Source organism: Thalassophryne amazonica, chromosome 8, assembly GCF_902500255.1.
Source record: "Thalassophryne amazonica chromosome 8, fThaAma1.1, whole genome shotgun sequence".
Classification (NCBI taxonomy): Eukaryota; Metazoa; Chordata; class Actinopteri; order Batrachoidiformes; family Batrachoididae; genus Thalassophryne; species Thalassophryne amazonica.
The window spans coordinates 26,517,406-26,543,474 of record NC_047110.1 but is presented as its reverse complement, the minus strand read 5'-3'; the positions used below and the strand labels follow the sequence as shown (position 1 = coordinate 26,543,474).

General features: G+C 43.8%; 1 protein-coding gene across 1 annotated transcript in view; it reads left to right on the top strand.

Moving 5' to 3' along the window:
• eif4g2b (eukaryotic translation initiation factor 4, gamma 2b) overlaps positions 1 to 25,549 on the top strand; it is a 75,924-nt gene extending 50,375 nt beyond the window's left edge. Inside the window, 5 exon segments of the mRNA XM_034175901.1 lie at positions 20,233 to 20,491; positions 22,711 to 22,915; positions 23,041 to 23,249; positions 23,407 to 23,528; positions 23,929 to 25,549. Coding sequence (XP_034031792.1) covers positions 20,233 to 20,491; positions 22,711 to 22,915; positions 23,041 to 23,249; positions 23,407 to 23,528; positions 23,929 to 23,994 — 861 coding nt within the window. The 3' untranslated portion in view covers positions 23,995 to 25,549.
• The last annotated feature ends 520 nt before the right edge of the window (positions 25,550 to 26,069 follow it).

The window sequence follows — 26,069 nt, the reverse complement described above, 5'->3', positions numbered from 1 at the left end:
GTGAGCACTGGTCCAGCCCCCTCGTCGGATTTTCATTGTCAGGGAAATGGCTGAGCGACTGCCGCTTTGCTGCATGAAAATTTTTTCAGAAACTGTGTGAGACAGCCAGGTGGAAACCATTCGGAAAATTCAGGTGGCTTTCCGTGAAGATTCTATCGGCGTCACACAGATTAAGGAGGATTACAACCGGTTTAAAGGCAGCGCACAATGGCGGAGGGTGCGCCGCGCTCCGAGCGGCCATCGACAGGCTGAAATGACCAGATCATTTCCAAAGTGAAGACTGTGTTGATCCGGGACGTCGTGTGACTACCAGAGAAATCGCAGAAAATGTGGACATCAGCACTTTTGCAGCACATTCCGCTGTTACAGGAGATTTTGCAATGAAAGACGTGCGGAGGAATTTGCGCGTCGGGACGGAGCCGCTCATGGCGCACAACAAAAAACACCTCCGTGTTGGAAGTCTCACAGGACATGTTGTGGCATGCCCAGCTGTTACACAATTTCTCGGATACTCGCTTGACTGAAAAGCCACCGAAAGCTGTCTGAATCTTCCGAATGGTGTCCAACACGGAGGTGTTTTTTGTTGTGCGCCATGAGCGGCTCCATCCCTACGCGCGAATTCCTCCACACGTCTTTCATTACAAAATCTCCTGTAACAGCAGAATGTGCCGCAAAAGTGCTGATGTCCACATTTTCTGCAATTTCTCTGGTAGTCAGACAACGTCCCGGATCAACACAGCCTTCACTTTGGAAATGATCTGGTCGCTTCAGCCTGTCGATGGCCGCTTGGAGTGCGGCGCGTCCTCCGCCATTGTGCGCTGTCTTTAAACCGGTTGTAATCCTCCTTAATCTGTGTGACGCCGATAAAATCTTCACCGAAAGCCATCTGAATTTTCCGAATGGTTTCCACCTGGCTCTCGCACAGTTTCTGAAAAATTTTTTATAGAGCAAAGCGGCAGTCGCTCAGCCATTTCCCTGACAATGAAAATCAGGCGAGGGGGCTGGACCAGTGCTCACTCAAAGCCTGCCCAGAGGCGAATGACGCAACCGACAGGCGTGAAAAAACTCACGCATGCGCACGAAGGTTCAAGCTTGGCTGATGCAAGCGCACATGATTCAAATCCATATATATGTATGTGTGTGTGTGTGTATTTCCCTGAGCATGATCTAGCTTGGAAGTGCCTCATTGCTAATGACTAGGGCTGTACCATTTGAAGAAAGTTATATTGCAGTTATTATGGAAAATATTGTGACTGTACAACTGACTACATGGTTTTTGAAATCTTTGGTCTGTAAGTGTTCATGTAGGTTGAGTCAGGTCAGTTGGACTTTAGTTCTTGGTAATCTGGTGTAAGCTGTTCAGTGCAGCAACAGGTTCATTAAGTTCTACATCAGAGAAACCAGACAGGCATTCATACAAATAGTTCATTGGAGGGCCAATTTCATTAGTTAGGACTCTGCCATCAACTAGCATCTGATGGAAAAGGGGGCCACATTTGAAATTAATTTCAATATTTTAGAGAAGATTGTTGGTTTAAAAGAGGCCTCAAGGAACCCACGTTTGCTTACATTGATGGAACCTTCTTTAAATGTGGGGGATGAACAGCTTTCATATTTACCCATGGTTCTCAACTGTGGTCTTCTAGGGCTAATTAAGCTACATATTTACCATCTATGTTGCCACAAGTTGATTAACTCATTCAGGTGTGCAGCCAGTTAATTTGGGGGCATACAATGTTTTGTAGGTAAATTGCTGAAATAAATAAAAAATATATACACAATTGATTTGAGGGGAAAAAAAATTCTACAGTGCAGTCATTTTCTGATGTTTTGTTGTAAAGGATACTCATGACAAGAGTTTTATTTGTGCCACTATCACTTTCATATCTGCTCCTTGATATTTAAAACCTAGGTAAGATACCTCCTAAGTTATCATGTTTCACAATTTCATATTTTCCACTAGTACTTGGCTGTGCATGCAAGTGTGTATGCTTGCTTAACCCTCTGAAGTCGAATGATGCACATACGTGTCAAAAGTCACATGACAAAATTCAGCGGTCCTTCCATTAAATTCACAACACATTCAGATTCAGTTTGAATGTTTGTTGAAAGCGGAGACTTCAACCTACATACCAGATTTTAAATTTTGTTGATCGGCTCAGGAAAACCTGAATGATTAGTAATTTTTGCCAGGATTTTTGATGAATTATTATGTTTATATGTGAAGCGCTGCTCTCTGTGATTGCTTCAGCCAGCACGCGCTTGTGTGCAAACGAGAGGGTTTCTCACTCTTTTTCTCCCTGCTCGTAACAATTACAGTCTCAAACAAAACCATGATTATGATTTTCCCTTTGGCTTTGGTGGCAAAGAAAGCCACAGCCTTTTGGTGCCAAACACACAGCCAATGTGTGAAGTGACTCGTGTGGTCGCTGTGTGCAGCGCGCACGAACAAGAGATTTTCGCCCTCTGTCTTCTCTCTTATCTAATACAATTACAGTCTCAAAGAAAACACCAGCCGTTTGGTGCAAAATGCACAGCCAATTTTATTTTTATTTTATTTGTATTTTATTGCCAATTATCCCTCTTTCTTGGCAATTCAGCAGGTGCATTTCCGCTGGCGATTTAACAGGTCTCACAGTCAGTGTTTGTGAAGCGTCGTGTGTTCCTGCAAAAAGCGAAATATTAAAAAGCAAAGCACTCAGTCTGTGAGTCATAACCACAAGATTAATGAACAAAAAGCAGAAGAATGAGTGACGGGCATCACCCTGTTGGGAGGAGTTTTTTTTTTTTTCTCAAAGGCTGTTGGTCAGTGAGGCCGGACGGAGCTGTGGCTTACCCTGCCATAGAGCCACACCAGTCAGTCAGGCAGAGAGCCAGGGTGATCGAGCAGATAAACTCTGTCTGAAATTCCTCACTTTTGGGTATATATACACAGTTTGAGCAGCGGCGCTTCTGCAGATTTGTCTGAGGTGAGAGTATTTTAATAATACGTGACATTAGTGCACCGCTGAAGTTTTATCCTTCAATGTTAGCTTAGCCTTTAGCTGCAGGATGTTGAATCAATCACGACTGAGCTCAGTGAATGTTTTACATTTGTAAATTGTTAGATGTGTTTTTTTTTTTACCAAATAAAGCAACAGCTTTTAATGGTTACTGCTCTGACTACAAGAAAAGTCTCAACTTGAAATAACTTAGATTTTTTTTTTTAACTCGAGTTATCAGACAAAGAAAATAGCACAGCTCTGTTTCGTGTTTCTTTATATTTTAAGAAACCTATTTCTTGCCTTGTCGCACATCAGGAGCATTTCAACATTTGCTGTGCAGAGAAACTTGTAAGTAGAGATGTACTTCAAAAACTTAGTGATTAGCTGAACACCAAAACCTGAAGACCAGAAGGAAGAAGAGAATATCTCTGCTCTTCAAAATGTGAGGAAAGTGGCTCCAAAACCTCCACCAAGAGGTCGAAGCTGTGGAGGAGAGCTTCATCTGGTTAAATGTCTTGAAAGTCCAGCTGTCTTCTCTGAAAACAATACCTGCTGCTACGCTTCTACATAATGCAAAGGTCTTTAAAGAGCAACTATTATGTTGTTTGAAAAAGCTGTTCCATTTTATATTATAACATTAAGTGAATGAATCATTAAACATGTCCATGAAGTCAAAGTTCAGTCAAAAACACACTTGCACAGGTAGAAGCCCCGCCCCATTGTGTATAATTTCAAAACATTCACAATCACTAAAATAGTCATTCATATTTTACATTAAAAGCAATTACACAATCAACAAGGATGTAATTAAATGTTGAAATGGCTAAATTAAAAAATTTTGTGAGATTTGTCACATTTAGAAATTGTAATTAATTGACGCTGGACTCATGTTTATAATAAATATTTAACTTTACAGTGTTTTTTTTCCTGGTTGAAATGCAGATGTGAATGAATCTGCCAGACTTAAAAATGTACACATTACTTTTCATGCTGTTTTATTTGTCTAAAAATAAGTGCCTAAGGCTCATTATCATGTTAATCAAGAAATCATTTTGTCTGAAACAGGTAAGCTATGGTTTTAATTTACAGATGAACATCAAAAGTTTCCAAAGATATTTTTTTTTTATTTTTTTACTTGGGCCCAATCTCGATTTTCTTTTGTGCCCCTTCCCCTTGGCCCTACCCCTACGCCTACCCCTTTAAAACAAGGGGTAAGGCAAAGGAGTATGCCTCTAGCCCAGGGGTGGGCAATTAATTTTTACAAGGGACCACATAGGGAACTTGAATTATGTCCGAGGGCCACACCATCGATAACTCGGCTGTCTCCCATTATACAAAAAAATTACCTATTTAATAGCTCTTATAGGTATTTTTTATTATTGTAATAATATGTAAATATTTAAATAAACCCAAATAAACCTCTCTAATTATTGCAACACACAAGCTTGACATTTTTTAATACAACCCCTGGCAATAATTATGGAATCACCGGCCTCGGAGGATGTTCATTCAGTTGTTTAATTTTGTAGAAAAAAAGCAGATCACAGACATGACACAAAACTAAAGTCATTTCAAATGGCAACTTTCTGGCTTTAAGAAACACTAAGAAATCAGGAAAAATAATTGTGGCAGTCAGTAACGGTTACTTTATTAGACCAAGCAGAGAGAAAAAAATATGGACTCACTCAATTCTGAGGAATAAATTATGGAATCACCCTGTAAATGTTCATCCCCAAAACTAACACCTGCATCAAATCAGATCTGCTCGTTAGTCTGCATCTAAAAAGGAGTGATCACACCTTGGAGAGCTGTTGCACCAAATGGACTGACATGAATCATGGCTCCAACACGAGAGATGTCAATTGAAACAAAGGAGAGGATTATCAAACTCTTAAGAGGGTAAATCATCACAATGTTGCAAAAGATGTTGGTTGTTCAGTCAGCTGTGTCTAAACTCTGGACCAAATACAAACATGGGAAGGTTGTTAAAGGCAAACATACTGGTAGACCAAGGAAGACATCAAAGCGTCAAGACAGAAAACTTAAAGCAATATGTCTCAAAAATCGAAAATGCACAACAAAACAAATGAGGAACGAATGGGAGGAAACTGGAGTCAACGTCTGTGACCGAACTGTAAGAAACTGCCTAAAGGAAATGGGATTTACATACAGAAAAGCTAAATGAAAGCCATCATTAACACCTAAACAGAAAAAAACAAGGTTACAATGGGCTAAGGAAAAGCAATCGTGGACTGTGGATGACTGGATGAAAGTCATATTCAGTGATGAATCTCGAATCTGCATTGGGCAAGGTGATGATGCTGGAACTTTTGTTTAGTGCTGTTCCAATGAGCTTTATAAAGATGACTGCCTGAAGAGAACATGTAAATTTCCACAGTCATTGATATGTTATCTCAGATTTCAGCTGTCAATTTCCTTTTTTTTTCTCTTCCCCTGTCTGCATATATAGTAATGGTAAATGCCACACTGGCAGAATCATTTATGAACATTAATACCCATATATGCAATTTATTCTTGCAAGACAGAAGGTATGTAGTGCGTGAGTGAATGTGGTGTGTGTGACCCCCATCCGCCCTTCCCGATCAGCCGACAACATCCTACTCAAAGCCAACCGACAACTTCTCTCAAGTAGTGCCGACCATCAAAACAACACAAAGACAAGAATGAGAGACGAGTGGTGAAGACAATACCTGTGATGTGAGACACCGAGGAGACGGGGGCCCCAACCATACAACATACCATGACAAATAACCACACATGAACAAACAGTGACAGCAACAGTCTGTTGTCTAATTAGTGACCATCCATACCCTCTTCTAGAACACCATAGTGTTAATCCCCTTATGAGCACCCAAAAACCATATTGTGGTGATGGCCACAAACACGCAACCATCCACACACAGAGACCCAGATCACAGCGAAATATCTGGTCACTACTGTGGCTGGTGTGTTGGGCCAACACAAGAGTACAGAACCTTACCATATGACATGGACCACTCCGGCACGTCAGAAGCCGCGCAGCCAGCCGCGAGCATCAACGGAAATGTGTCCAGGACGCAGGGCCCCGGGGGAACCAGGAGAGAAAGGGCAGCGGAAGGGCATAGGGGCCAGGAAAGGCAGCCCCCAGAGCCACTGGGCAGCACGGCAAACCAACAGGGCAGCTGCCCGATGGCGCCGGAACACCCCCCCGACACAACCCCTCCCCACAGAGGCACAGGGGGCAGCCCCATACCCAAGGGAAGCACACAGGGCGCTGGCATAGGCTCACCAATCGGGGGGAACCCCAGAACCACACCACCAGGGCCACGGCCCCCGAAGGCGGGAGCGAGCGACGGCCAGGACGGGGAGCAAAGGAGCCACCTCAACCTAATCCAAAGCACAAGGTAGGAACCATCGAGACATACGGGGGTAGGGCCCGGCCCCCAGACAAGAGGCGAGGCCCAACCCCAGGGCCAGGAAGAGCACAAGGCCCCCAGACAGCCAGGAGCAGCCAGCAGGGCCCCCCAAACCCTCCCCACCCCAAACACCAAAGCTGTCAGTTTCCACTGTGAGGAACATAGTGAGGAAATGGAAGACTGCAGGCACAGTACTAGTTAAGGCCTGAAGTGGCAGGCCAAGAAAAATCTTAGATAAGCTGAAGCGAAGGATGGTAAAAACAGTCATAGTCAATCCACAGACCTGCTCCAAAGACCTACAACATGATCTTGCTGGAGATCTTGTCCTTGTGCATCGTTCAACTGTACAGCGCACTTTGCACAAAGAGATGCTATAATGCGGAGGAAGCCTTTTCTGTGTACACACCACAGTCACTTGAGGTATGCTAAAGCACATTTGGACAAACCAGCTTCATTTTGGAATAAGGTGCTGTGGACTGATGAAACTAAAATTGAGTTATTGGACAAAGGGGGTGGTATGCATGGTTGAAAAAGAACACACCATTCCAAGAAAAACACGTGCTACCAACAGTACAATTTGGAGGTGGTTCCATCATGCTGTGTGGCTAGGGCAGGTTCTAGGAATCTTGTTAAAGTTGAGGTCACATGGATTCCAGTCAATATCATCAGATTCTTGAGAACAGTGGTCATGAATCAGTGACAAAGTCCAAGTTGCATCAGGACTGGATCCTGAAGAAGACGACAACTTGCGTAAGCCTCGGTCCCACCGAATAATGAAGGCTGAAGAAGGAGCCACCCATGGTTATGGGGTGATTATTTGAAGAATGACCCACGTTTTGATCTATCACGTATCCACTATGAAGGTGCCACTATGTGCCTCTCTGTACCCCGCATATGCCGCGTAGCAGCCTCTAGTGAGCCACGACCGACCTGCCATTACAGCCTCGAATGGCTCGCATCAGCCACACTAATCCACGTAGTGCCATGATAACGCCATGTTGGCGCACGTTTAGGCATGAGTTTGGTCCAAACCTCCAGCCCTCCCACACCTGGTCGCTTCAAAGTGTGGGTTTTCAATTCAGATTCACAGCAGCATTTAAAGATGTCGCTTCTTTCTTTCTTTTTTAAACGCAGTCCAAAAATAGACATTTCAGCACAGTTCCGCAGTTCTATTTCATTCCTCCTGACCGCCAGAGGGCGGTGCTTTAGCACCTGGATAACTACATGTGCGCAGCACAGAGGTCGAGAATATATACCAACAAAGTCACACCATTGAATGTGACCTGGGTGACGTCACTGGTTGTCTTTATATACCAGACGCACCCAGCGCTCTCTTTTCTACATTCTCGCATTCTTAGAGGTTCAGAACGCATTTAGCTGCGATTGCCGCTCTCGCTTGTAGCCTCGCAACACACCTTCGGTTGGAGCTACGTGCACTGCACACGTCCTCCAGAGCCTGCGAGACACAGCTTCACCGTTTTTTGTATTCTGTGACGCCTGTCGTGAGTACACCTTCCTAAACGCCGGGTGCGCGCCTTGCCGCTGCCCTGCTGGATATTTTCCTCTGTGCACATTAGCTGTGTTGTTTCGATGAAAGCTGGCTATTTGTTTAGTTGTGTCGCTAACCCCGTTAACTACGTGGTATTGTGTGTGTCAGAACCAGTATAGTGTACTGTGTTGGGCTTGCCGTGAGTTTTTTCCACTCCTTGAAGTACTTTGTCTGCACTGCCGCCATTTGCCAAGTTTAACAGCTCCGCTAGCAGCTAGTGTTGTTGTCGTTGCTCTAAGTGACTTAGCACTTGGGCTGTGAGTTTTTTCGGTTATTACTGTTATTGTGGCTGTGAGTGTTTCAAGCTCCGTGCCGAGTCTGCGGCTGTGAGTGCTTCACGCTCCGTGCCTCGTGTCGAGTCTGCGGCTGTCAGTGCTTCACGCTCCGTGCCTCGTGTCGAGTCTGCGGCTGTCAGTGCTTCACGCTCCGTGCCTCGTGTCGAGTCTGCGACTGTCAGTGCTTCACGCTCCGTGCCTCGTGTTACTATTTACACTGCGTGTGATTCACGCTTTCTTTCCATTTGTAACCATCAGGGCTTGCGTTAGCCATCTGCACGCAGTCCACAATGTTGACAGGGCCTTTGTTGCATGGCTGTAGTACCTGTTTGGCTCCCTTGAGCCCAGATGATGGACATATGTTTTGCCCCTCCTGTCTTGGGATCGGATGGGATTGGAAAGTGGAATATCTAGTGCGACTTTGGCCTCCAGCCCCAGGAAGGACCCAAAGCGCCGTAAACGCCCACATGCAGGAGCCCCTTATGCGAAGAAGGTTACTCATGACCATGCTTTGGCTGAAAAGGTCGAAACGTTGACTTCTGTGTTTGCTCAGATTAAGTCCTTGCTTCTGAATCTACAGCCTAAGGATGCAGTGACAGTTCCTGCTGTCCCTAATGAGGCTGATCAGACCAATGTAGTTACTCAGCAGGAGGACGATGTCGTGTCTATTGCTGCAACTGATTCCTTGTACATGACAAGTGATATAAACTGTGTGGAGGATGAGGATGAGAGGAGTCTTTCTCCAAGCCATTCATTAGTGGGCTGTCATACCTCAGAGGCAGAGTCCATGCCGCAAACCGAACCTGGACTATCCTTTGTCAAGCAAGCTGTTCAGTTGGCTTTATCCAGGCTTGGGGTCGATAATCCCCCTGCGGAAACCACCGCTTCAAGTGCCTTTTTCAAAGTCACTCAGAAGCCTGAGTTCAACGTTCCAGTTTCACAACCATATATCGAGGAGCTCCACCGATGTTGGGCGGACCCCAAATCATTGACCCATCTATCACAGGACTGCAGAGCCCTTAGCTCTGTGTGATTCAGCGCAGTATGGTCTGAATCGTATGCCCGCCGTTGACAGCATTATTGCGAACCTGGTTGTGGCTCCAGCTGATGCTACTCGGCCGGATGCCCGCTGCCCACGCCCTCAGTGTAGGGTCACTGATGACCTCCTCACCAAAAGCTATGGCATAGCTGCTCGCATCGGTCGCCTAGGCAACTCGGTGTCCCATTTAGCCCTTGCCCTCTCAAAGTCTTTGAGGGAGGCAGAGGTTGATGATGCTACGCAAAGTCTTAGTGATGCCTCACTCCAAACCTTTGCTTATATGTCCAGAGAGCTTGGCAGACTGATGTCAACCCTTACCATCACTAGACGTCAGGTGTGGCTTGCGCAGTCCCCCCTTTCCGAATCCTGCAGAGGCACACTCCGTTCGCTGCCGGTTCTTCCAGGCCAAGTATTTGGACCTGCGGCCCAACAAACTTTAGAGCGTGCTGTCGAGGCTAGTAAATCTCGGCAACAGTTTGTTGACCTACACCGGTCTTCCAGACCTCAGCCAGTCAGACGTGCTACAGCTTTTCACTCTACATCCAGGCTTCTGCCGACTCCCAGAGCTGCACGTGCTTTTGCAGTTGAGGGCCAGCTCTCCCAGCAGCCTGCCTTTCGTGAGCCTACGGGCAGACCCTCGAGAACTGAACGGTTTCGCAGAGCTTCCAGTAATCGCACCCAGAGGTCCTCAGGGATGCGAGGCAGAGGTGGTCAAGTCTGCCTGCCAATGTTTGGCCCCCAGCCTTTTTTCACGAAATCAACTCAGCCACTGGGAGGCTCAAGTTCAAGACCCATGGGTCATTTCAACCTTGTTCGAAGGTTACAGAATTCAGTTCGGATGTCATCCTCCAAAGTTCAATTGGGTGAGGATGACTGTTGTTTCCAACTCGGTGCAGTCTGCTGCCCTACAACGGGAGATTTTGGAATCAGACCAGCTCAGGGGGTTCTATTCAATTTACTTCCTTGTTCCAAAGAAGGATGGCGGCTTTCGTCCTATCCTCGATCTCCAATGTCTGAATCGTTATATCAAAGTGCTGCAGTTTCACATGCTCCGCACAGTAGACGTCCTTCAAACTATCACACCAGGAGACTGGTTCACAAGTGTCGACTTAAAAGACGCCTATTTTCATGTGCCAGTGGCGCCTCATCACAGGCAGTTTCTCCGCTTTGCTTTCGAAGGTCAGGCATACCAGTTCAGCGTGCTTCCTTTCGGCCTCTCTCTTGCCCCTCGTACATTTACCAGATGTATGGCTGCAGCACTAGCCCCACTGCAAGCTCTTGGATTAAGAATCCTACCCTACTTAGACGATTGGCTTGTCTGCGCTCCGACTCAGGAGCAGGCGCACAACGACACAGCTCTTCTACTGAACCATGTCTCTCATTTAGGACTCACAGTGAACTTTGCAAAGAGTTCTCTTGTTCCCAGTCAACAAACGACCTTCATCGGCATTGCCATCAACTCCCTGACTATGACTGCATCGCCATCCCCGCAGAGAGTGGACGATGTAATTCGTCTCGTCTCACACATTCAACGGGCTGTGACGCTGCCTTTTGGTTTGCTGCTCCGGTTGATGGGCAAATTGACTGCAGTGTCGCTAGTGGTACCTTTGGGACTTCTGTTCTTACGTCCCCTACAGATTTGTATCAACAACCTAGGCCTCAACTCAACAGGCTTGTACGACTCTCCAACCAGTGCCTTCTGCACCTCAAACCCTGGGGGAACGTGGACTTCATCTGCAAGGGTGTCCCTCTAGGCTCTGTTCCTTCTCGCCGAGAGGTGGTTGCTACAGATGCATCACTCAAAGGTTGGGGGGCTGTGTGGAATCACAGGATGGTGAGGGGTGTCTGGAGTCCCCAGGAGAGACTCCAACACATAAATGTGCTGGAGCTTCGCGCTGTGCGACTGGCTCTCAAGCATTTCCTCCCAGCCCTGAGAGGAAGACATGTTCTTGTCCGGTCGGACAACACGTCAACAGTCTATCACGTAAACCATCAGGGGGGCACCAGGTCCAATCACTCATTGGCAGAAACTCGGAAGCTTCTCTTATGGGCGTTGCCTCGCCTTCAGAGTGTCAGAGCAGTTCATCTGCCCGGTGTACAGAACAGCGCAGTGGATTTACTCTCCAGACAGAAACCACCACCGGGAGAGTGGAGACTGAACCCGATTGTGGTCCAAATGATCTGGCAGAAATATGGTGCAGCGGAAGTGGACCTTTTCGCTTCAAGCACCTTGACACATTGCCCACGATGGTACTCCCTCTTGGAACCAGACAGCCCGCTGGGGCAGGATGCATTGGCTCACCTGTGGCCGGATTGCCTCCTTTATGCCTTCCCTCCTCTCCCGCTGCTGATGTTGACACTGCACAGGATAGATCAGAGCAGCCACAGGGTGCTGCTGGTTGCTCCATTCTGGCCTGGGAGGATTTGGTTTCCCATGATTTACAAACTCCTCGAGGGAGAACCTTGGGCTCTCCCGGAGAGGAAGGATTTGTTGTCACAGCTACAGGGGAGGATTTGGCACTCTCACCCAGAACGCCTTCAACTGTATGTGTGGCCGTTGAGGGGCCAGACTCTTTGTTAAGTTCTTGTGACCAGGCTGTTGTTCAGACTATCCTTAATTCACGTGCTGCTTCTACCAGGGCTTTGTATGACAACAGATGGAAGCTGTTTGCGCGGTGGTGTGAGAAACAAAATTAGACCCGGAGCATTGCCCTGTGCCTATTCTCCTCACATATTTACAAGAACTGCTGGAGAAAGGACTTTCTGTCGCTACCTTGAAGGTTTATGTTGCTGCAATCTCTGCCCGGCACGTCTACGTTGATGGCCGGTCAGTGGGTTCACACCTCTTAGTGTGTCGTTTTTTGAAAGGTGCTCTACGTTTGTGGCCTCCAAGGCTTGCACGCATACCTTCATGGGACCGTCCTCTAGTCCTGGAAGGTTTAAGCTTATCCCCTTTCGAACCAGTTGAAAGTGCTGATCTTAAATGGGTGTCAGTGAAGACTGCCTTTCTACTTGCACTGTCTTCGGCTAAGCGGGTGGGAGAGCTCCATGCCCTCCCAGTCGCTGGGGACTGTTTGTGATGGAATTCTGACGGATCTGGGGTTACGCTGTGGCCTAATCCGTCCTTTTTACCCAAGAGAATTTCAACTTTTCATGTTAACCAGCCAGTTTCCTTGGCTGTGTATGTCCCGCATTCTGATGCAGGATTATCTGTTTCAGGTTCCCTGTGTCCTGTCCGAATGTTGAAGCAGTACATTAGTGCGACTGCCGGGATCCGGAAAACGGATGCCGTGTTTGTGTGTTACGGTGATCACAAAAGAGGCTGTGCTGTCTCAAAGCAGCGACTCTCGCATTGGGTCGTGGATGCCATTTTACAAGTATACAGGTCCAGAGGTCTTCAGCCTCCTAAGGTTACGTGCCATTCCACCAGAGGGGTGTCCACCTCCTGGGCTGCACTGAGAGGTGTCCCTTTGAGTGATATTTGTGCTGCTGCTACGTGGGCTTCGTCCTGTACCTTCGCCCGCTATTACAGACTGAATGTGGCCGCTCCTCCTGCGGTGACTTCGGCGGTGTTGTCTGCCTCCACTCCCCACTGCTGATGCGAGGTGAGTGTGACTCTTCGTGACCTTGTTGGTATTAAGTCATCCAGGTGCTAAAGCACCGCCCTCTGGCGGTCAGGAGGAATGAAATAGAACGAGAGTTACGAATGTAACTACGGTTCTATGAATTCCGGATGACCGCCAGAGTTGCTTGTCACTCAGTCTTGCGAGTTCATTCCGAAAAGAAGCGAGCGCTGGGTGCGTCTGGTATATAAAGACAACCAGTGACGTCACCCAGGTCACATTCAATGGTGTGAATTTGTTGATATATATTCTCGACCTCTGTGCTGCGCACATGTAGTTATCCAGGTGCTAAAGCACCGCCCTCTGGCGGTCATCCGGAATTCATAGAACCATAGTTACATTCGTAACTCTCGTTATGTGCTGTGCGCCAGGCTGCTGTCCACCTGTAATGCACCAGACCAGCTAGACCCGAACCACGGGTTCCTGGAGAGCCGCCTCTGTGCTCCTTGCTGGCTCCGCGGCTCTCTGGCTTTTCTTCTGCACTTTAAACACACAAAACTTTGTCTGTTTATTTCTGCAAAATCACTCTTTTGCACGTGCACTGCTGTTGTTCTTTCATGGACAGCCGCCGCTGTGCCCTTTCTAAGTGGCTTCCTTTCCATCCGTGGCTTGCTGGCTTTATTTTTTCCTTGGCTTTAAGCACAATCATTTTTACAACGTGAATCCACTTTTAACTTTGTGTTCGTCCGTTTATTTCTGCAAAAGCGCACTTTTGTGCACGCGCGCTGCTGTTGTCCTTTCATGGACAGCTGCCTTTGTGCTCTTTCTAAGTGGCTTTCTTTCCATCTGTGGCTTGCTGGCTTTATTTCTTCCCTGGCTTTAAACACAATCATTTTTACAACGTGAATCCACTTTTAACTTTGTGTTCGTCCGTTTATTGCGCGTGGTGCCGTTCTGCATACAGAATGAGGTGCCGTTTTATTATATACACCTGTGGATCATTTTCCAAAAAAAAAAAAAAATATATATATATATATATATATATATATATATATATATATATACACACTCAACAAAAATATAAACGCAACACTTTTGGTTTTGCTCCCATTTTGTATGAGATGAACTCAAAGATCTAAAACTTTTTCCACATACACAGTATCACCATTTCCCTCAAATATTGTTCACAAACCAGTCGAAATCTGTGATAGTGAGCACTTCGCCTTTGCTGAGATAATCCATCCCACCTCACAGGTGTGCCATACCAAGATGCTGATTAGACACCATGATTAGTGCACAGGTGTGCCTTAGACTGTCCACAATAAAAGGCCACTCTGAAAGGTGCAGTTTTGTTTTATTGGGGGGGGATACCAGTCAGTATCTGGTGTGACCACCATTTGCCTCATGCAGTGCAACACATCTCCTTCGCATCATCCGTGAAGAGAACACCTCTCCAACGTGCCAAACGCCAGCGAATGTGAGCATTTGCCCACTCAAGTCGGTTACGACGACGAACTGGAGTCAGGTCGAGACCCCGATGAGGACGACGAGCATGCAGATGAGCTTCCCTGAGACAGTTTCTGACAGTTTGTGCAGAAATTCTTTGGTTATGCAAACCGATTGTTTCAGCAGCTGTCCGAGTGGCTGGTCACAGACGATCTTGGAGGTGAACATGCTGGATGCGGAGGTCCTGGGCTGGTTTGGTTACACGTGGTCTGCGGTTGTGAGGCTGGTTGGATGTACTGCCAAATTCTCTGAAACGCCTTTGGAGATGGCTTATGGTAGAGACATGAACATTCAATACACGAGCAACAGCTCTGGTTGACATTCCTGCTGTCAGCATGCCAATTGCACGCTCCCTCAAATCTTGCGACATCTGTGGCATTGTGCTGTGTGATAAAACTGCACCTTTCAGAGTGGCCTTTTATTGTGGGCAGTCTAAGGCACACCTGTGCACTAATCATGGTGTCTAATCAGCATCTTGATATGGCACACCTGTGAGGTGGGATGGATTATCTCAGCAAAGGAGAAGTGCTTACTATCACAGATTTAGACTGGTTTGTGAACAATATTTGACGGAAATGGTGATATTGTGTATGTGGAAAAAGTTTTAGATCTTTGAGTTCATCTCATACAAAATGGGAGCAAAACCAAAAGTGTTGCGTTTAAATTTTTGTTGAATATATATATATATATATATATATATATATATATATATATATATATATATATATATATATATATATATATATATATATATATAAAATCTTCTTTATTTCTTTTGCAGCTTACAAGTTATCATGATACAACTTTTAACTTTGTGTTATGTCTTCATAATCGGTCTTTCACGTGCTCTCCACCTGTGTTGCCGCACAGCTCCTGCTCTTAGCTGCTCCACTGGAGTTACTATCTTCCATGGCTTTAAACCCACATCCACTTTCACGCAGTCACCCAAATTGTAACTTTGTGTTCGTCCGATATTGACTGAAATATCACTCTTTTGTAAGCTGGCGTTCTGCCTAAATGCTCGTTTGAAGCGTGATGAGTCACTGCATCAGTGCGCACACACAGCGGAGCTCATGTGATCCATTAATTCCAGAAGTGATTAAAGGTGTTTTCAGCATCCAAGGTTTGACAGAAAATGATTAATCCGCTACAAAATCATTATTTTATATAGAGTCCAGCGCACAGAGCAGGTGGAATTGTGTGCGCAAGACAGCCGCTCCAAAAACAGCCTCTCGGGTCCTGCCTCAGTGCGCACACATGTGATCCATTAAGAAGATATTATATCAACATACTTTTACATACAACAGACATCAACATACAGACATACTTTTACAGCAAGGAACTGTTTTATCAAGCTATAAAAAAACATAAAAAATAATTACCTTAAGCTGTTCAAAATACATCCCACATGGAGCAGGAAAGAGAGGGAAAAAAAGCGTCCAGATGAAACAGTCAGCTGATTCTAGAAGAGGTGTTTTCAGCATCCAAGGTTTGGCAGAAAATGATTAATCCATTACAAAGTCATTATTTTATATAGTGTCCAGCGCACAGAGCAGGTGGAATTGTGTGTGCAAGAGGAGAGCTGTTCCAAAAATAGCCTCTCAGGTCCTGCGAAGGTGCCAGACGAACGGATAATGGACTTTTTGCAGACTCGTAAGCACCACGCAAATGCCTCTAAGCCGTCGCAGTAACTCGAACACAAACTGCGCCACGCTGTTGTTGCTAAATTTTGAACATCTTCACATTAGCACCACGCTCAGAGAGGAGCCTCGTTAGCTGAAGATAACGCCTCTAGGAGCCACTCTGAGCCACTATACTGCCACGATAGCTCACGAAACAAAAAAAACAGGGTGCGTGGCTCCTTCTTCATCCTTCATTATTCGGTGGGACCGCGGCTTAAGGCATTCATGCAAAGTAACAAGTAGTGTTCTAGAATGGTCATCTCAGTCCCCAGACCTGAATATTATTGAAAATCTGTGGTGTGATTTTTAAGCAGGCTGTCCATGCTTGGAAACCAACAAACCTGACTGAACTGGAGATGTTTTGTAAAGAAGAATGGTCCAAAATACCTTCAACCAGAATCCAGACTCTCATTGGAAGCTATAGGAAACATTTTGAGGCTGTTATTTCTGCAAAAGGAGGATCTATTAAATATTGATGTATTTTTTTTCTGTTGGGGTGCCCAAATTTATGCACCTGCCTAATGTTGTTTAAAGAATTATTGCACACTTTCTGTAAACCTGTAAACTTAATTTCACTTCTCAAATATCACTGTTTATCTGCTATGTGATATATTTGCTGATCCAAACAACCAATGATTTATAAAGGAAAATCATGAAAATTATCAGGGGTGCCTAAACCTTTATATAAAACTGTATATCATATTGTGGAGATTTCTTTTGGTTTAAGTTTAAAGTGGTCATAGGGCATGGAGCTGCGGCTCAGAGAGAGGATGGATACAATTGCAGACTCTCAGGTGGTAGTGTAGGAATAATCAAAAGGCTTTGTCAGGTAAATGTGCAGAGGTATGGTATACAGATAAAACAGTGAGGCAGAGGTGTGGTCAAAAAAACAAGCACAGTTAAAACACGGAGAAACTGGGTACATTGGGCTGAGACTAAAGTGGAATCCAAAAACAGAACAGGTCAAACGTCACTCACATATCACTGTTTGTCCTGTATATGATATATTTAACTGAAATTGCTGATCCAAACAACTGATTTATGAAGGAAAATCATGGAAATCAGGGGTGCCCAAACTTTTACAATACAACTGTATTTATTCTAAACACAACAGGAGATGATATAACAATGACTGCAGTGTGTGATTTCTAAATGTGACATAAACCTCATATCATTTTTTAAATTTAGTCAATGTTGTAATCAGGACAGAGTAATTTTGAAAATATGAATTTGACTATTCTAGTGATTGTGAATGTTTTGAAATTATGCACAATGCTGCGGGGCTTCTACCTGTGCAAGTGTCTTTTTGGCTGAACTTTGACTTCATTGACATTTTTAATGATTTGTTTAATGTTAAAATATAAAAGGAAACAGCTTTTTCAAATAATAAAATAGTTGCTCTTTAAAGAACCATTAGAAGCATAGCAGCGGGTGTTGGTTTGCAAAGACAGCAGGTGAGCTGGATTCTCAGGACATTTAACCTGATGGTCTCTTTCACAGCTTTGACCTTAGTGGAGTTTTTGGAGACACTTTACTCACATTCGGAAGAGCAGAGATGTTCTGTTCTAGCGTCTGAACTTCAGGTTTTGGTGTTCACCTCCATCACTGCAAGTTTTAAGTTGTTTTCCTTATAATCACAGCAGTAACAATGAAAAAAAAAAAGCTTTAATTGGTAAAAAATGATAGCTTGAACAATTTACAAATTAAAACTTTCACTCAGCTCAACTGAGTGATTCTGCTACTAACGGCTAAAAGGCTAAGCTAATGTTAGCCAATCATAAATCTTAGGCAGTGCAGTCACGTCATATTTTATTTTTAATTACTCTCACCTCAGACAAATTTGCAGAAGCTCTGTTGCTCAAACTGGGTGTTAGTATATATCCAAAAGTGAATAATTTCGGATTGAGTGGGTCTGCTCGATAACCCCATCTGCTCTGTCTCGCTCTCCCGGGTCTGTGGCCTAAATATAGACTGCTGTGTGTACCTTTGCCTGGGTCTGTGAGCTGAACAGTGGCTGCAGTGTGCACCTGTGGCCAGTGTTCCAGTGTAACTGGTCCTCATGTCTAATCAGTTCTCCATCGGCTCGCCATCGCTCCGAACAGTCACTGGAAAAAAAGCTCCCAGCCTGATGCGAGGTGCCGATTGTCCTGCTTGTTCACTGGGCTCTCGAAAAGCCAGATAGTGATGTAGAAATTGCTCCCTGCAGCATCCAACTCAAAAGGGGGGGGGGGGTGTCAAAATGATCAAATGACACATGCAGTGTGAAATGCCCTTTAGTCATACAGAGCTACCTGATTTACAAAAAAAAAAAATTAGTTCTAACATTGAAATCTGTGGATGCAGCCACCCACAGATTTTTGTTTTTGCTGAACTGAGTGTCACCAAATTGCTTGTTTCTTCTTTACCCCACATTCATTTCAAGTTTCATGGTATTGCTGATGGAATCATGCATACAGTGCATCCGGAAGGTATTGAGCATCATTTTTTCCACAGTTTATGTTGCAGCCTTATTCCAAAATGGATTAATTTTTTTTTTTCCCTCAAAATTCTACACACAATACTATATAATAGATGTGCTAATTTATAATAGAAATTTAAAAAAAAACCCTAAGGAACTATATGTACATAAGTATTCACCTCCTTTGCCATGAAGCTCAAAGTTGAGCTCAGGTGCATCCTGTTTCCACTGATCATCCTTGCTGTTTCTTCAGGTTAATGGGGGATTTTCAACATCCGCCACCATCTTGAAATTGAGACTTCCGGTTTGTGAGCCTCTTACTCGCATGTTTGACGTCGTTAGAAACACCTGCTCAGCTGTCAGATTTCCAGGGAGTGAAATGGCCACTGGAGGTGAATTCCACATCGTATTAGAAAGTAATTTTGCTGTCATTGTTAAACCACAAGGAATGAGAAGTGCTGCAGTGGTGTGACTATCGATCGATGAATCAACTAATCAGTGACGAGCAGACGCTCATTTTTCCCCATAATGCCTTTTGACATCTGTGTGTGTTAACGTAAAAAAAATCATAATTAGTGCATTATTTTAAAATTAAAAGATGTCATATTTTTACTTTGTAAAAATTATAGAGTTGACATTAATGTAGTTAAACTATCTGGATTGATTTGGTTTATAAATCAAAACCGTAAGTCAAACCTGCTTTCCTTTTCAGGACTTCTGCCTCATGTCTGGACCACTGTATGCTGTGAATGTAAATGACTCTTTTTTTTTTTTTTTTTTACAGCAGTGGGCAGGGTGCATAAAGACAGAAGCGCTCCTGACTTATTGGTTTTGTTGGGATTGTGATTGTCTTTGATTCTAATCAGAACCGTTGCCGGTGTTAAAACTCAAAACCAGCTTGTCAGTAGCTGAGAGTGTACCGGAGACAATACTGAAAGTTAGTGGTTAGCTGTGGCTTCTGCTAAATTTTATAGTGGTTCATCGGTTTTGTGTCATAAAAGTTAACTTTCCAGTTAGCGGATTTGCGGTTATCAAAGCTAACGTTTTGGTTCGCTGAGCCCACCACTGAGTATCACATTGCAAAGCGCTGTTTTCTGTACCCCTGTAGATGTTCAACAACCTGTCAAAATTTTGCATTTTTCTGGAGCCACTTCCGTTCCTAGTTCATATCAATCTACAATAAGTGAACCTGAGCAGTCATTGGTGCAGTAGGATTTCACTTTGACGAGCTAACATTTTTCTTCTTTCCTCCTTTTAAGCAATCCAATTTTAAGAAATTGTCCCTTCCAGGGTCTGTCAAAGAGTTTGGTTAATGGACATGATTTAAGATTTTTTTTCTCTCCACACAGGCCTTACACAAAAAATCTCATAAGTCCAAGGAGTCATATGTCATCCTTTCATAAAAATATGTCCAAATCGACAAAAACAAGCAAATCAGCACATAAATTATTTTAATGTTAAATTGATATCTGTCATTAACACTGATTTCGTGTGTTGGAATTGAAAATAGGATCAGTGTTTCCCTGTAATCTAAAAATAAATAAATAAATAAAAAGGAACACTTACTATATTGGTGGCTGTTGTTGGGTGGGGAGGGGTGTTAAATCAGTCACTCCATTGTGGTACTTCTAAAAATTGGTGACTGGCCCACAAAGGTTGCTCTCGTTTTCAAAAGGTATGTGTTGCCATTCATTCCATAAATGTACTGCCATCTTTTATGTGGGAGATCCTGACACTTTGTGCTCTGGTTGTTGTTGCAGGCTTTCCTCAATGTACTTGACCAGTGCCCCAAGATTGAGGTGGATGTGCCATTGGTCAAGTCTTACTTGGCCCAGTTTGCAGCAAGGGCTGTCATTGCTGAGCTGGTGAGCGTGGCAGAGCTAGCTCACCCTCTGGAGAACGGCACCCACTTTCCCCTCTTCCTGCTGTGCCTGCAGCAAACTGCCAAGCTCAAGGACAGAGAGTGGCTCACTGACCTCTTCCAGCAGAGCAAAGTCAACATGCAGAAGATGCTCCCAGGTAAGCCCCTCCTCAACATCAACAGTGGTCTTTAATGAATTCATATGAAGTTTGCAATGCTCAAGCTGACCCACTCAATCTCATGTGGACAGCTGATTCGATATTTCAATTTGTCATAAAAAAAAAAAATCAAATGACAGACATTGTAGGTTCACAGTATACTTTTGTTTTGTTTGTTCTTTTTGTTTGTTTTGTCAAAATTAAAATACAAAAATTCCAGAAACATTTTAGTTTGTATGTATTGAGTCTAGAACGTATACAATTTTCACTTTCTGAAATAAGTGACAAAAGTTTCCACAAACTTGCCCATTTATTTATTTATTTACTTACTTACTTACGTTTATTAGAAGTGGTTGTATTTTGTTTTGTTAATCACATGAGGAACGTCATTGTGCCCTGCTCAAAAATTAAAGGAACACTTGTTAATCAGAGTATAGCATCAAGTCAGTTTAACTTCTGGGATATTGATCTGGTCAGTTAACTAGCAGAGGGGTTTTTTAATCCATTTCATATGGCGTCAGATCAGTGACAAAATCCCACTCGCGTAAAATATGCGTTCTCACGTAGATATTAACTGCGCGCGCGTGGACCAGCGCTCCCCCCACCCGCTCGAATTTGATTTCTTTTTCACATTTTTAATTTGGGGTTTCAGCTTCTTTTTTTTTTTTCTTTTTTTTTTTTTCACCACTTTCATCCCTGTATTTGGTATCAGGATGAAATCCTTGGACCCGTTGTAGGACCCACTGCACCAGTGGGTCCCGAGTTTTCCTGGTGCAGGACAATGCTCGGCCTCATGTGGTGAGAGTATGCAGGTAGTTCCTGGAGAATAAAGGAATAGTTAACCACTGACTGGCTCCCACACTCACTTGACCTAAATCCAAAAAACACCTCTAGGACATTATGTTTTGGTCCATCTGATGCTGCCAGTTTGCACCTCACACCATCCAGGAGCTAAGTGCTGCCCTGGTTCAGATCTGGGAGGGGACCCCCAGGACGCTATTTGTCAACTCATTTAGGGCATGCTCCGATGTTGTCAGGCATGAATGCAAACACATAGGGGCCATACAAACTACTCAGCACTATTTTGAATTGCTGCAATGAAATTTTGGCAAACTGGACATGCTTGCAATAAAAAAATTTTTTTGCTTTGGTTTTTGGGGTGTCTTTGAATTCAGCCTTCTGTAGGTCAACAATTTTCATTTTCATCTAATGTGCATCCTTTCTTTCCTAACACATTACCCAGTCCATACCAGTAAAGATATCCAGCATGATCCCCCACGTAAATTTTTTTTGAGCAGTATTTTTAACTGACGAGACAATTACCGTAATTTCCGGACTAATAGCCGCTGCTTTTTCACACGCTTTGAACACTGCGGCTTTTACAATAGTAACTCCCTTCGGCTGCTCCCTTGTTTGCACTCAGGGTCACCACAGCAAATCCAAGGTGGGTCTGCATGTTGAATTGGCACAGGTTTATGCCGGATGCCCTTCCTGATGCAACTCCACATGGAGAAATGTGGTAGGGGTGGGATTTGAACCGGGAACCTTCTGCACTGAAATCAAGCGCACTAACCACTTGGCTACCACCCCAGCTGATTAAGTCCAAATACGTCAATTGATGCTGTCAGTTGATTTCCTGAAAGTTGCACTCCTCATGTGGTGTAAATTCACACACAGTATAAATATAGAGGTCTTACCTGTTTGTTTTAGTGAAGAAAAGTCCCTCTCCAACTCCACAGTTGCGCTGTAAGATCAGTGAGCGGAGCCTTCTCCCCCACCCTTCCACACCGGTTCTCTCTCTTGGCGCAAGAAGTCAAAGTCACAGCGCCTCATTAACGTCTCATTTATCACAGACTCCAACCGATCCTGGCTGACACGATGAAATCTCAAGAAAAAGTTAAAATTACTCAGTTCTCCGTGTGGAGCGGAGAACCCGTGCGTGCACTGGATGACATGCACATCAGTATTGACGTGTACCGCTTCAGGGGGGAAAAAAAAGCATTTACGGCACATATTTAATTTAAAAAAATCTTTCTCTCTAACATCTTTCTATGTAAATATCTCATGTTACAACATGGAGACTCATGGCTTATTTATGTACAATTTCTTTTTTCTTTTTAAAATTGGTGGGTGTGACTAATATTCAGGTGTGCTCTATAGTCCGGAAATTACGGTACTGTTTTGTAATCCCCACATTTGTTTTGTCTTGTTCCTGGCAGAAATTGATCAGAACAAAGACCGCATGTTGGAGATTCTGGAGGGGAAAGGCCTAAGCTTCTTGTTCCCCCTGCTGAAGCTGGAGAAGGAGCTGCTGAAGCAGATAAAGGCAGACCCCTCTCCACAGTCCATCTACAAGTGGATTAAAGACAACATCTCTCCCAAGCTCCACACTGATAAAGGTTTTGTCAACATCCTCATGACCAGGTACACAGGAGAACGTGCAGCGTGTGGTCTCGGTGACTTGCAGTTCTAACACTTTTTTTTTTTTTTATCCTAATGAAATTTGATATGGTCGAAATGACACTTAATGATATTCTTGTCCCTCTCAGTTTCCTCCAGTACATCTCTCAGGAGTTGTGTGTGGTGGAGGGTGATGAGCAACTGGCTGCCCCCTCCAAAGAGCAGCTGGAGCAGGAGAAACAGCTGTTACTTGCCTTCAAGCCCGTAATGCAAAAGTTCCTGCATGACCACACTGAGCTGCAAGTCAGCGCCCTCTATGCACTGCAAGTGCACTGCAACGCCAGCGGGTTCCCTAAAGGTACAGGAGTCACAAATATGACTGAGGACGTTTCAAAATTTAGTGATCACCTTCTCATGCTATTGTTCATGATTGAGTGGTCACATAAAACTCTACAAAAATGTTGAATCTGAGTAGGTTCGGATTGCTGTTCTGATCCCCCCCAATGCATCTGCAGGCATGCTGCTGCGTTACTTTGTTAACTTCTACGACATGGAGATCATTGAAGAAGAAGCCTTCCTTGCATGGAAAGAAGACATCACCCAAGAATTCCCTGGAAAAGGAAAAGCTTTATTCCAGGTGCAGTAACGTCCATGTGGTGGATTGTTGCTTGGATTGTAATTACACACTCAGCTCACACTTCAGTACATTTTGTTTTGGTGGCTTAAACAAGGTTAAATCATGGGAATGCACATTCATTTCAAGATGGTAAATACTATTACAGCCCAAAAAGACATTTGGGGTCAGACCAGAAATTGTCAAAATTTTTATGTGGGTTACAAAGTCAACAACGGTTAAAAGTCTGGATTTTCACTTTGGAGCTCGTGTCCATAGCATCTTCACTGCCCAAATAATCCCATAAGTAATTGTCTGAACAGACGAATTACACCTTGTGTTGAGAGTAATTCAGCTGTTATGGATGTTTGCTTCCTTTGATTAAACATTGAGGTTTAACATTTTGTCTTCCCACACCCGTTAGGTGAACCAGTGGCTAACCTGGCTGGAGACTGCAGAGGAGGAGGAGTCTGAAGATGAAGCAGATTGAGAAACCAAGCAGAGATGTATCATGGTGTGACTGACCTTATCTATTACGACACCCGCCTTTAACTCAACGCTTCAGTTAACCACTGCCATGTGGCACTCGGCTGCTCCTGTCTGGCAAATATAAATGAAAGCTTATACTTTGTAGGGCCTACAGCATCACCACCTGTACCTTGATGACTGGCTAAGAAGCATCATTTGTTCTTTTGCCTAACAGATGTTTGTGGGTCTGTGTGCTGTTCAGTCACACATGGTCCTGGAGAGTGTCATCAATTTCTCTCACTCTCTCCTCTAAGTTTAAGTTGTTTTTTTTTCCCCACTGCATTGCATGTTTTTATTTCTACTCTTAATTTTTCTTGTTTTAAAACTTTCCCACTGAGTTAACTGCTTTAAGAACCTGTAGGGTTTTGCCCTCAGTGTGTTGCTTTCAGTTTAGTAGTACCATCTGCTGTCGAGGGAATCTTAAAGCATATGGTCTTGTCAGCTGCTCTGCTTGACCTTCAGCTTGAGGTCAGATGCTAAACGTCTGCCTGTTTCCATCGTCTCGCTCACAGGTGACGCAATCAATCAGAGGGGAATTCACCACCAGACAGGCTGCAGGATGAAGTGTGGATGGATTCTTAGAGCAGTTGGATTATGATCCACATAATGAAAATCTTAAAATAACGCAACATCTTCAGTGTTTGTTTCACACGGTGTGACTGCTTGAAGGCCCGCTGACATGACGTCCAAGCTGGCAAAACATTTCATGGGTTAAGATGCGTGTTAGGTCAACCTGTGCTCAACTAAAAATTCTGAGGTTTTTTTTTTTTAACATACATATATATATATATATATATATATATATATAAAGTGCTCTTCGTAGTTGCTGACGAGCATCTCCCTCTGATGTTTTTCCACCTGGAGATTATCCTGTTTTTTTTTTTTGTTTTTTTTATTACGAGTGGTTGCAATACTTATCATCCTCCAAATGTTACAATATTTTAAAAACTGTAATCATTGGTGTGCTGCCGTAATTTTTCAGAGTTGCCTGTGTTTCTACCTCTTAGTTAGATGGGCTTTTCTTTGTTTTTGTGCTTGGATAAAAGAACCATTAGAACCTGGAACCCAAACAAATGCTGAAGTGTTTGATTTAGTCATGGCTTAATTGCACAATACACTTGGGGAGGCAGACTGTCCTGTGAAGCGTCCTGTGTCTTATAAATGTTAATATTTAAGAAGGAAAGAGAAGCATGCTTTGGGCAGTCTGTGCAAAATGTACCTAATGTCAGAGTTAATCATTTCAACAACTTAGGATGATTGTCTGATTGTGCTAACCGAGTTAAATTATGCAATGAAGTATTTCTTGGTTTAATTTGGGGAAGAAAAACAGCGGACCTTTCTGGATGAACTGTGTTTGACCTCTTTGAATCTCAGTAAGTAAATTGTCCAAGAATCATGTTCACAAGAGAAGTTGATGTAACAGGCAGTGGATTTGGATCATATTGTAAGGTATTCATAATTATTGTGCACCTCTATTGCTTTAATGTTAAATAAAATCCAGTACATGAGCACCAAAACAATGTTTTTCTTTCTGACTAGATTTTGGGGGTGGTGATAGAATGCAGGACCAGAGATTTTCACATGTATAGTAGTGTTATGTGACTAAAAAGATTAATCCAGGTTTTGAGTATATTTCTTATTGTTACATGGGAAACAAGGTACCAGTAGATTCTCACAAATCCAACAAGACCAAGCATTCATGATATGCACACTCTTAAGGCTATCATCTGCTGTTGACGCTACAAACTCACAACTATTATGTTCAAACTGCTTTTTTAGCAATCCTGTGAATCACTAAACTAGTATTTAGTTGTATAACCACAGTTTTTCATGATTTCTTCAAATCTGCGAGGCATGGAGTCAACCAACTTGTGGCACCTTTCAGCTGTTATTCCACTCCAAGATTCTTTAACAACATTCCACAATTCATTCACATTTTTTGGTTTTGCTTCAGAAACAGCTTTTTTGATGTCACCCCACAGGTTTTCAATTCGATTTAGGTCCGTGGATTGGGCAGGCCACTCCAAAACATTAATT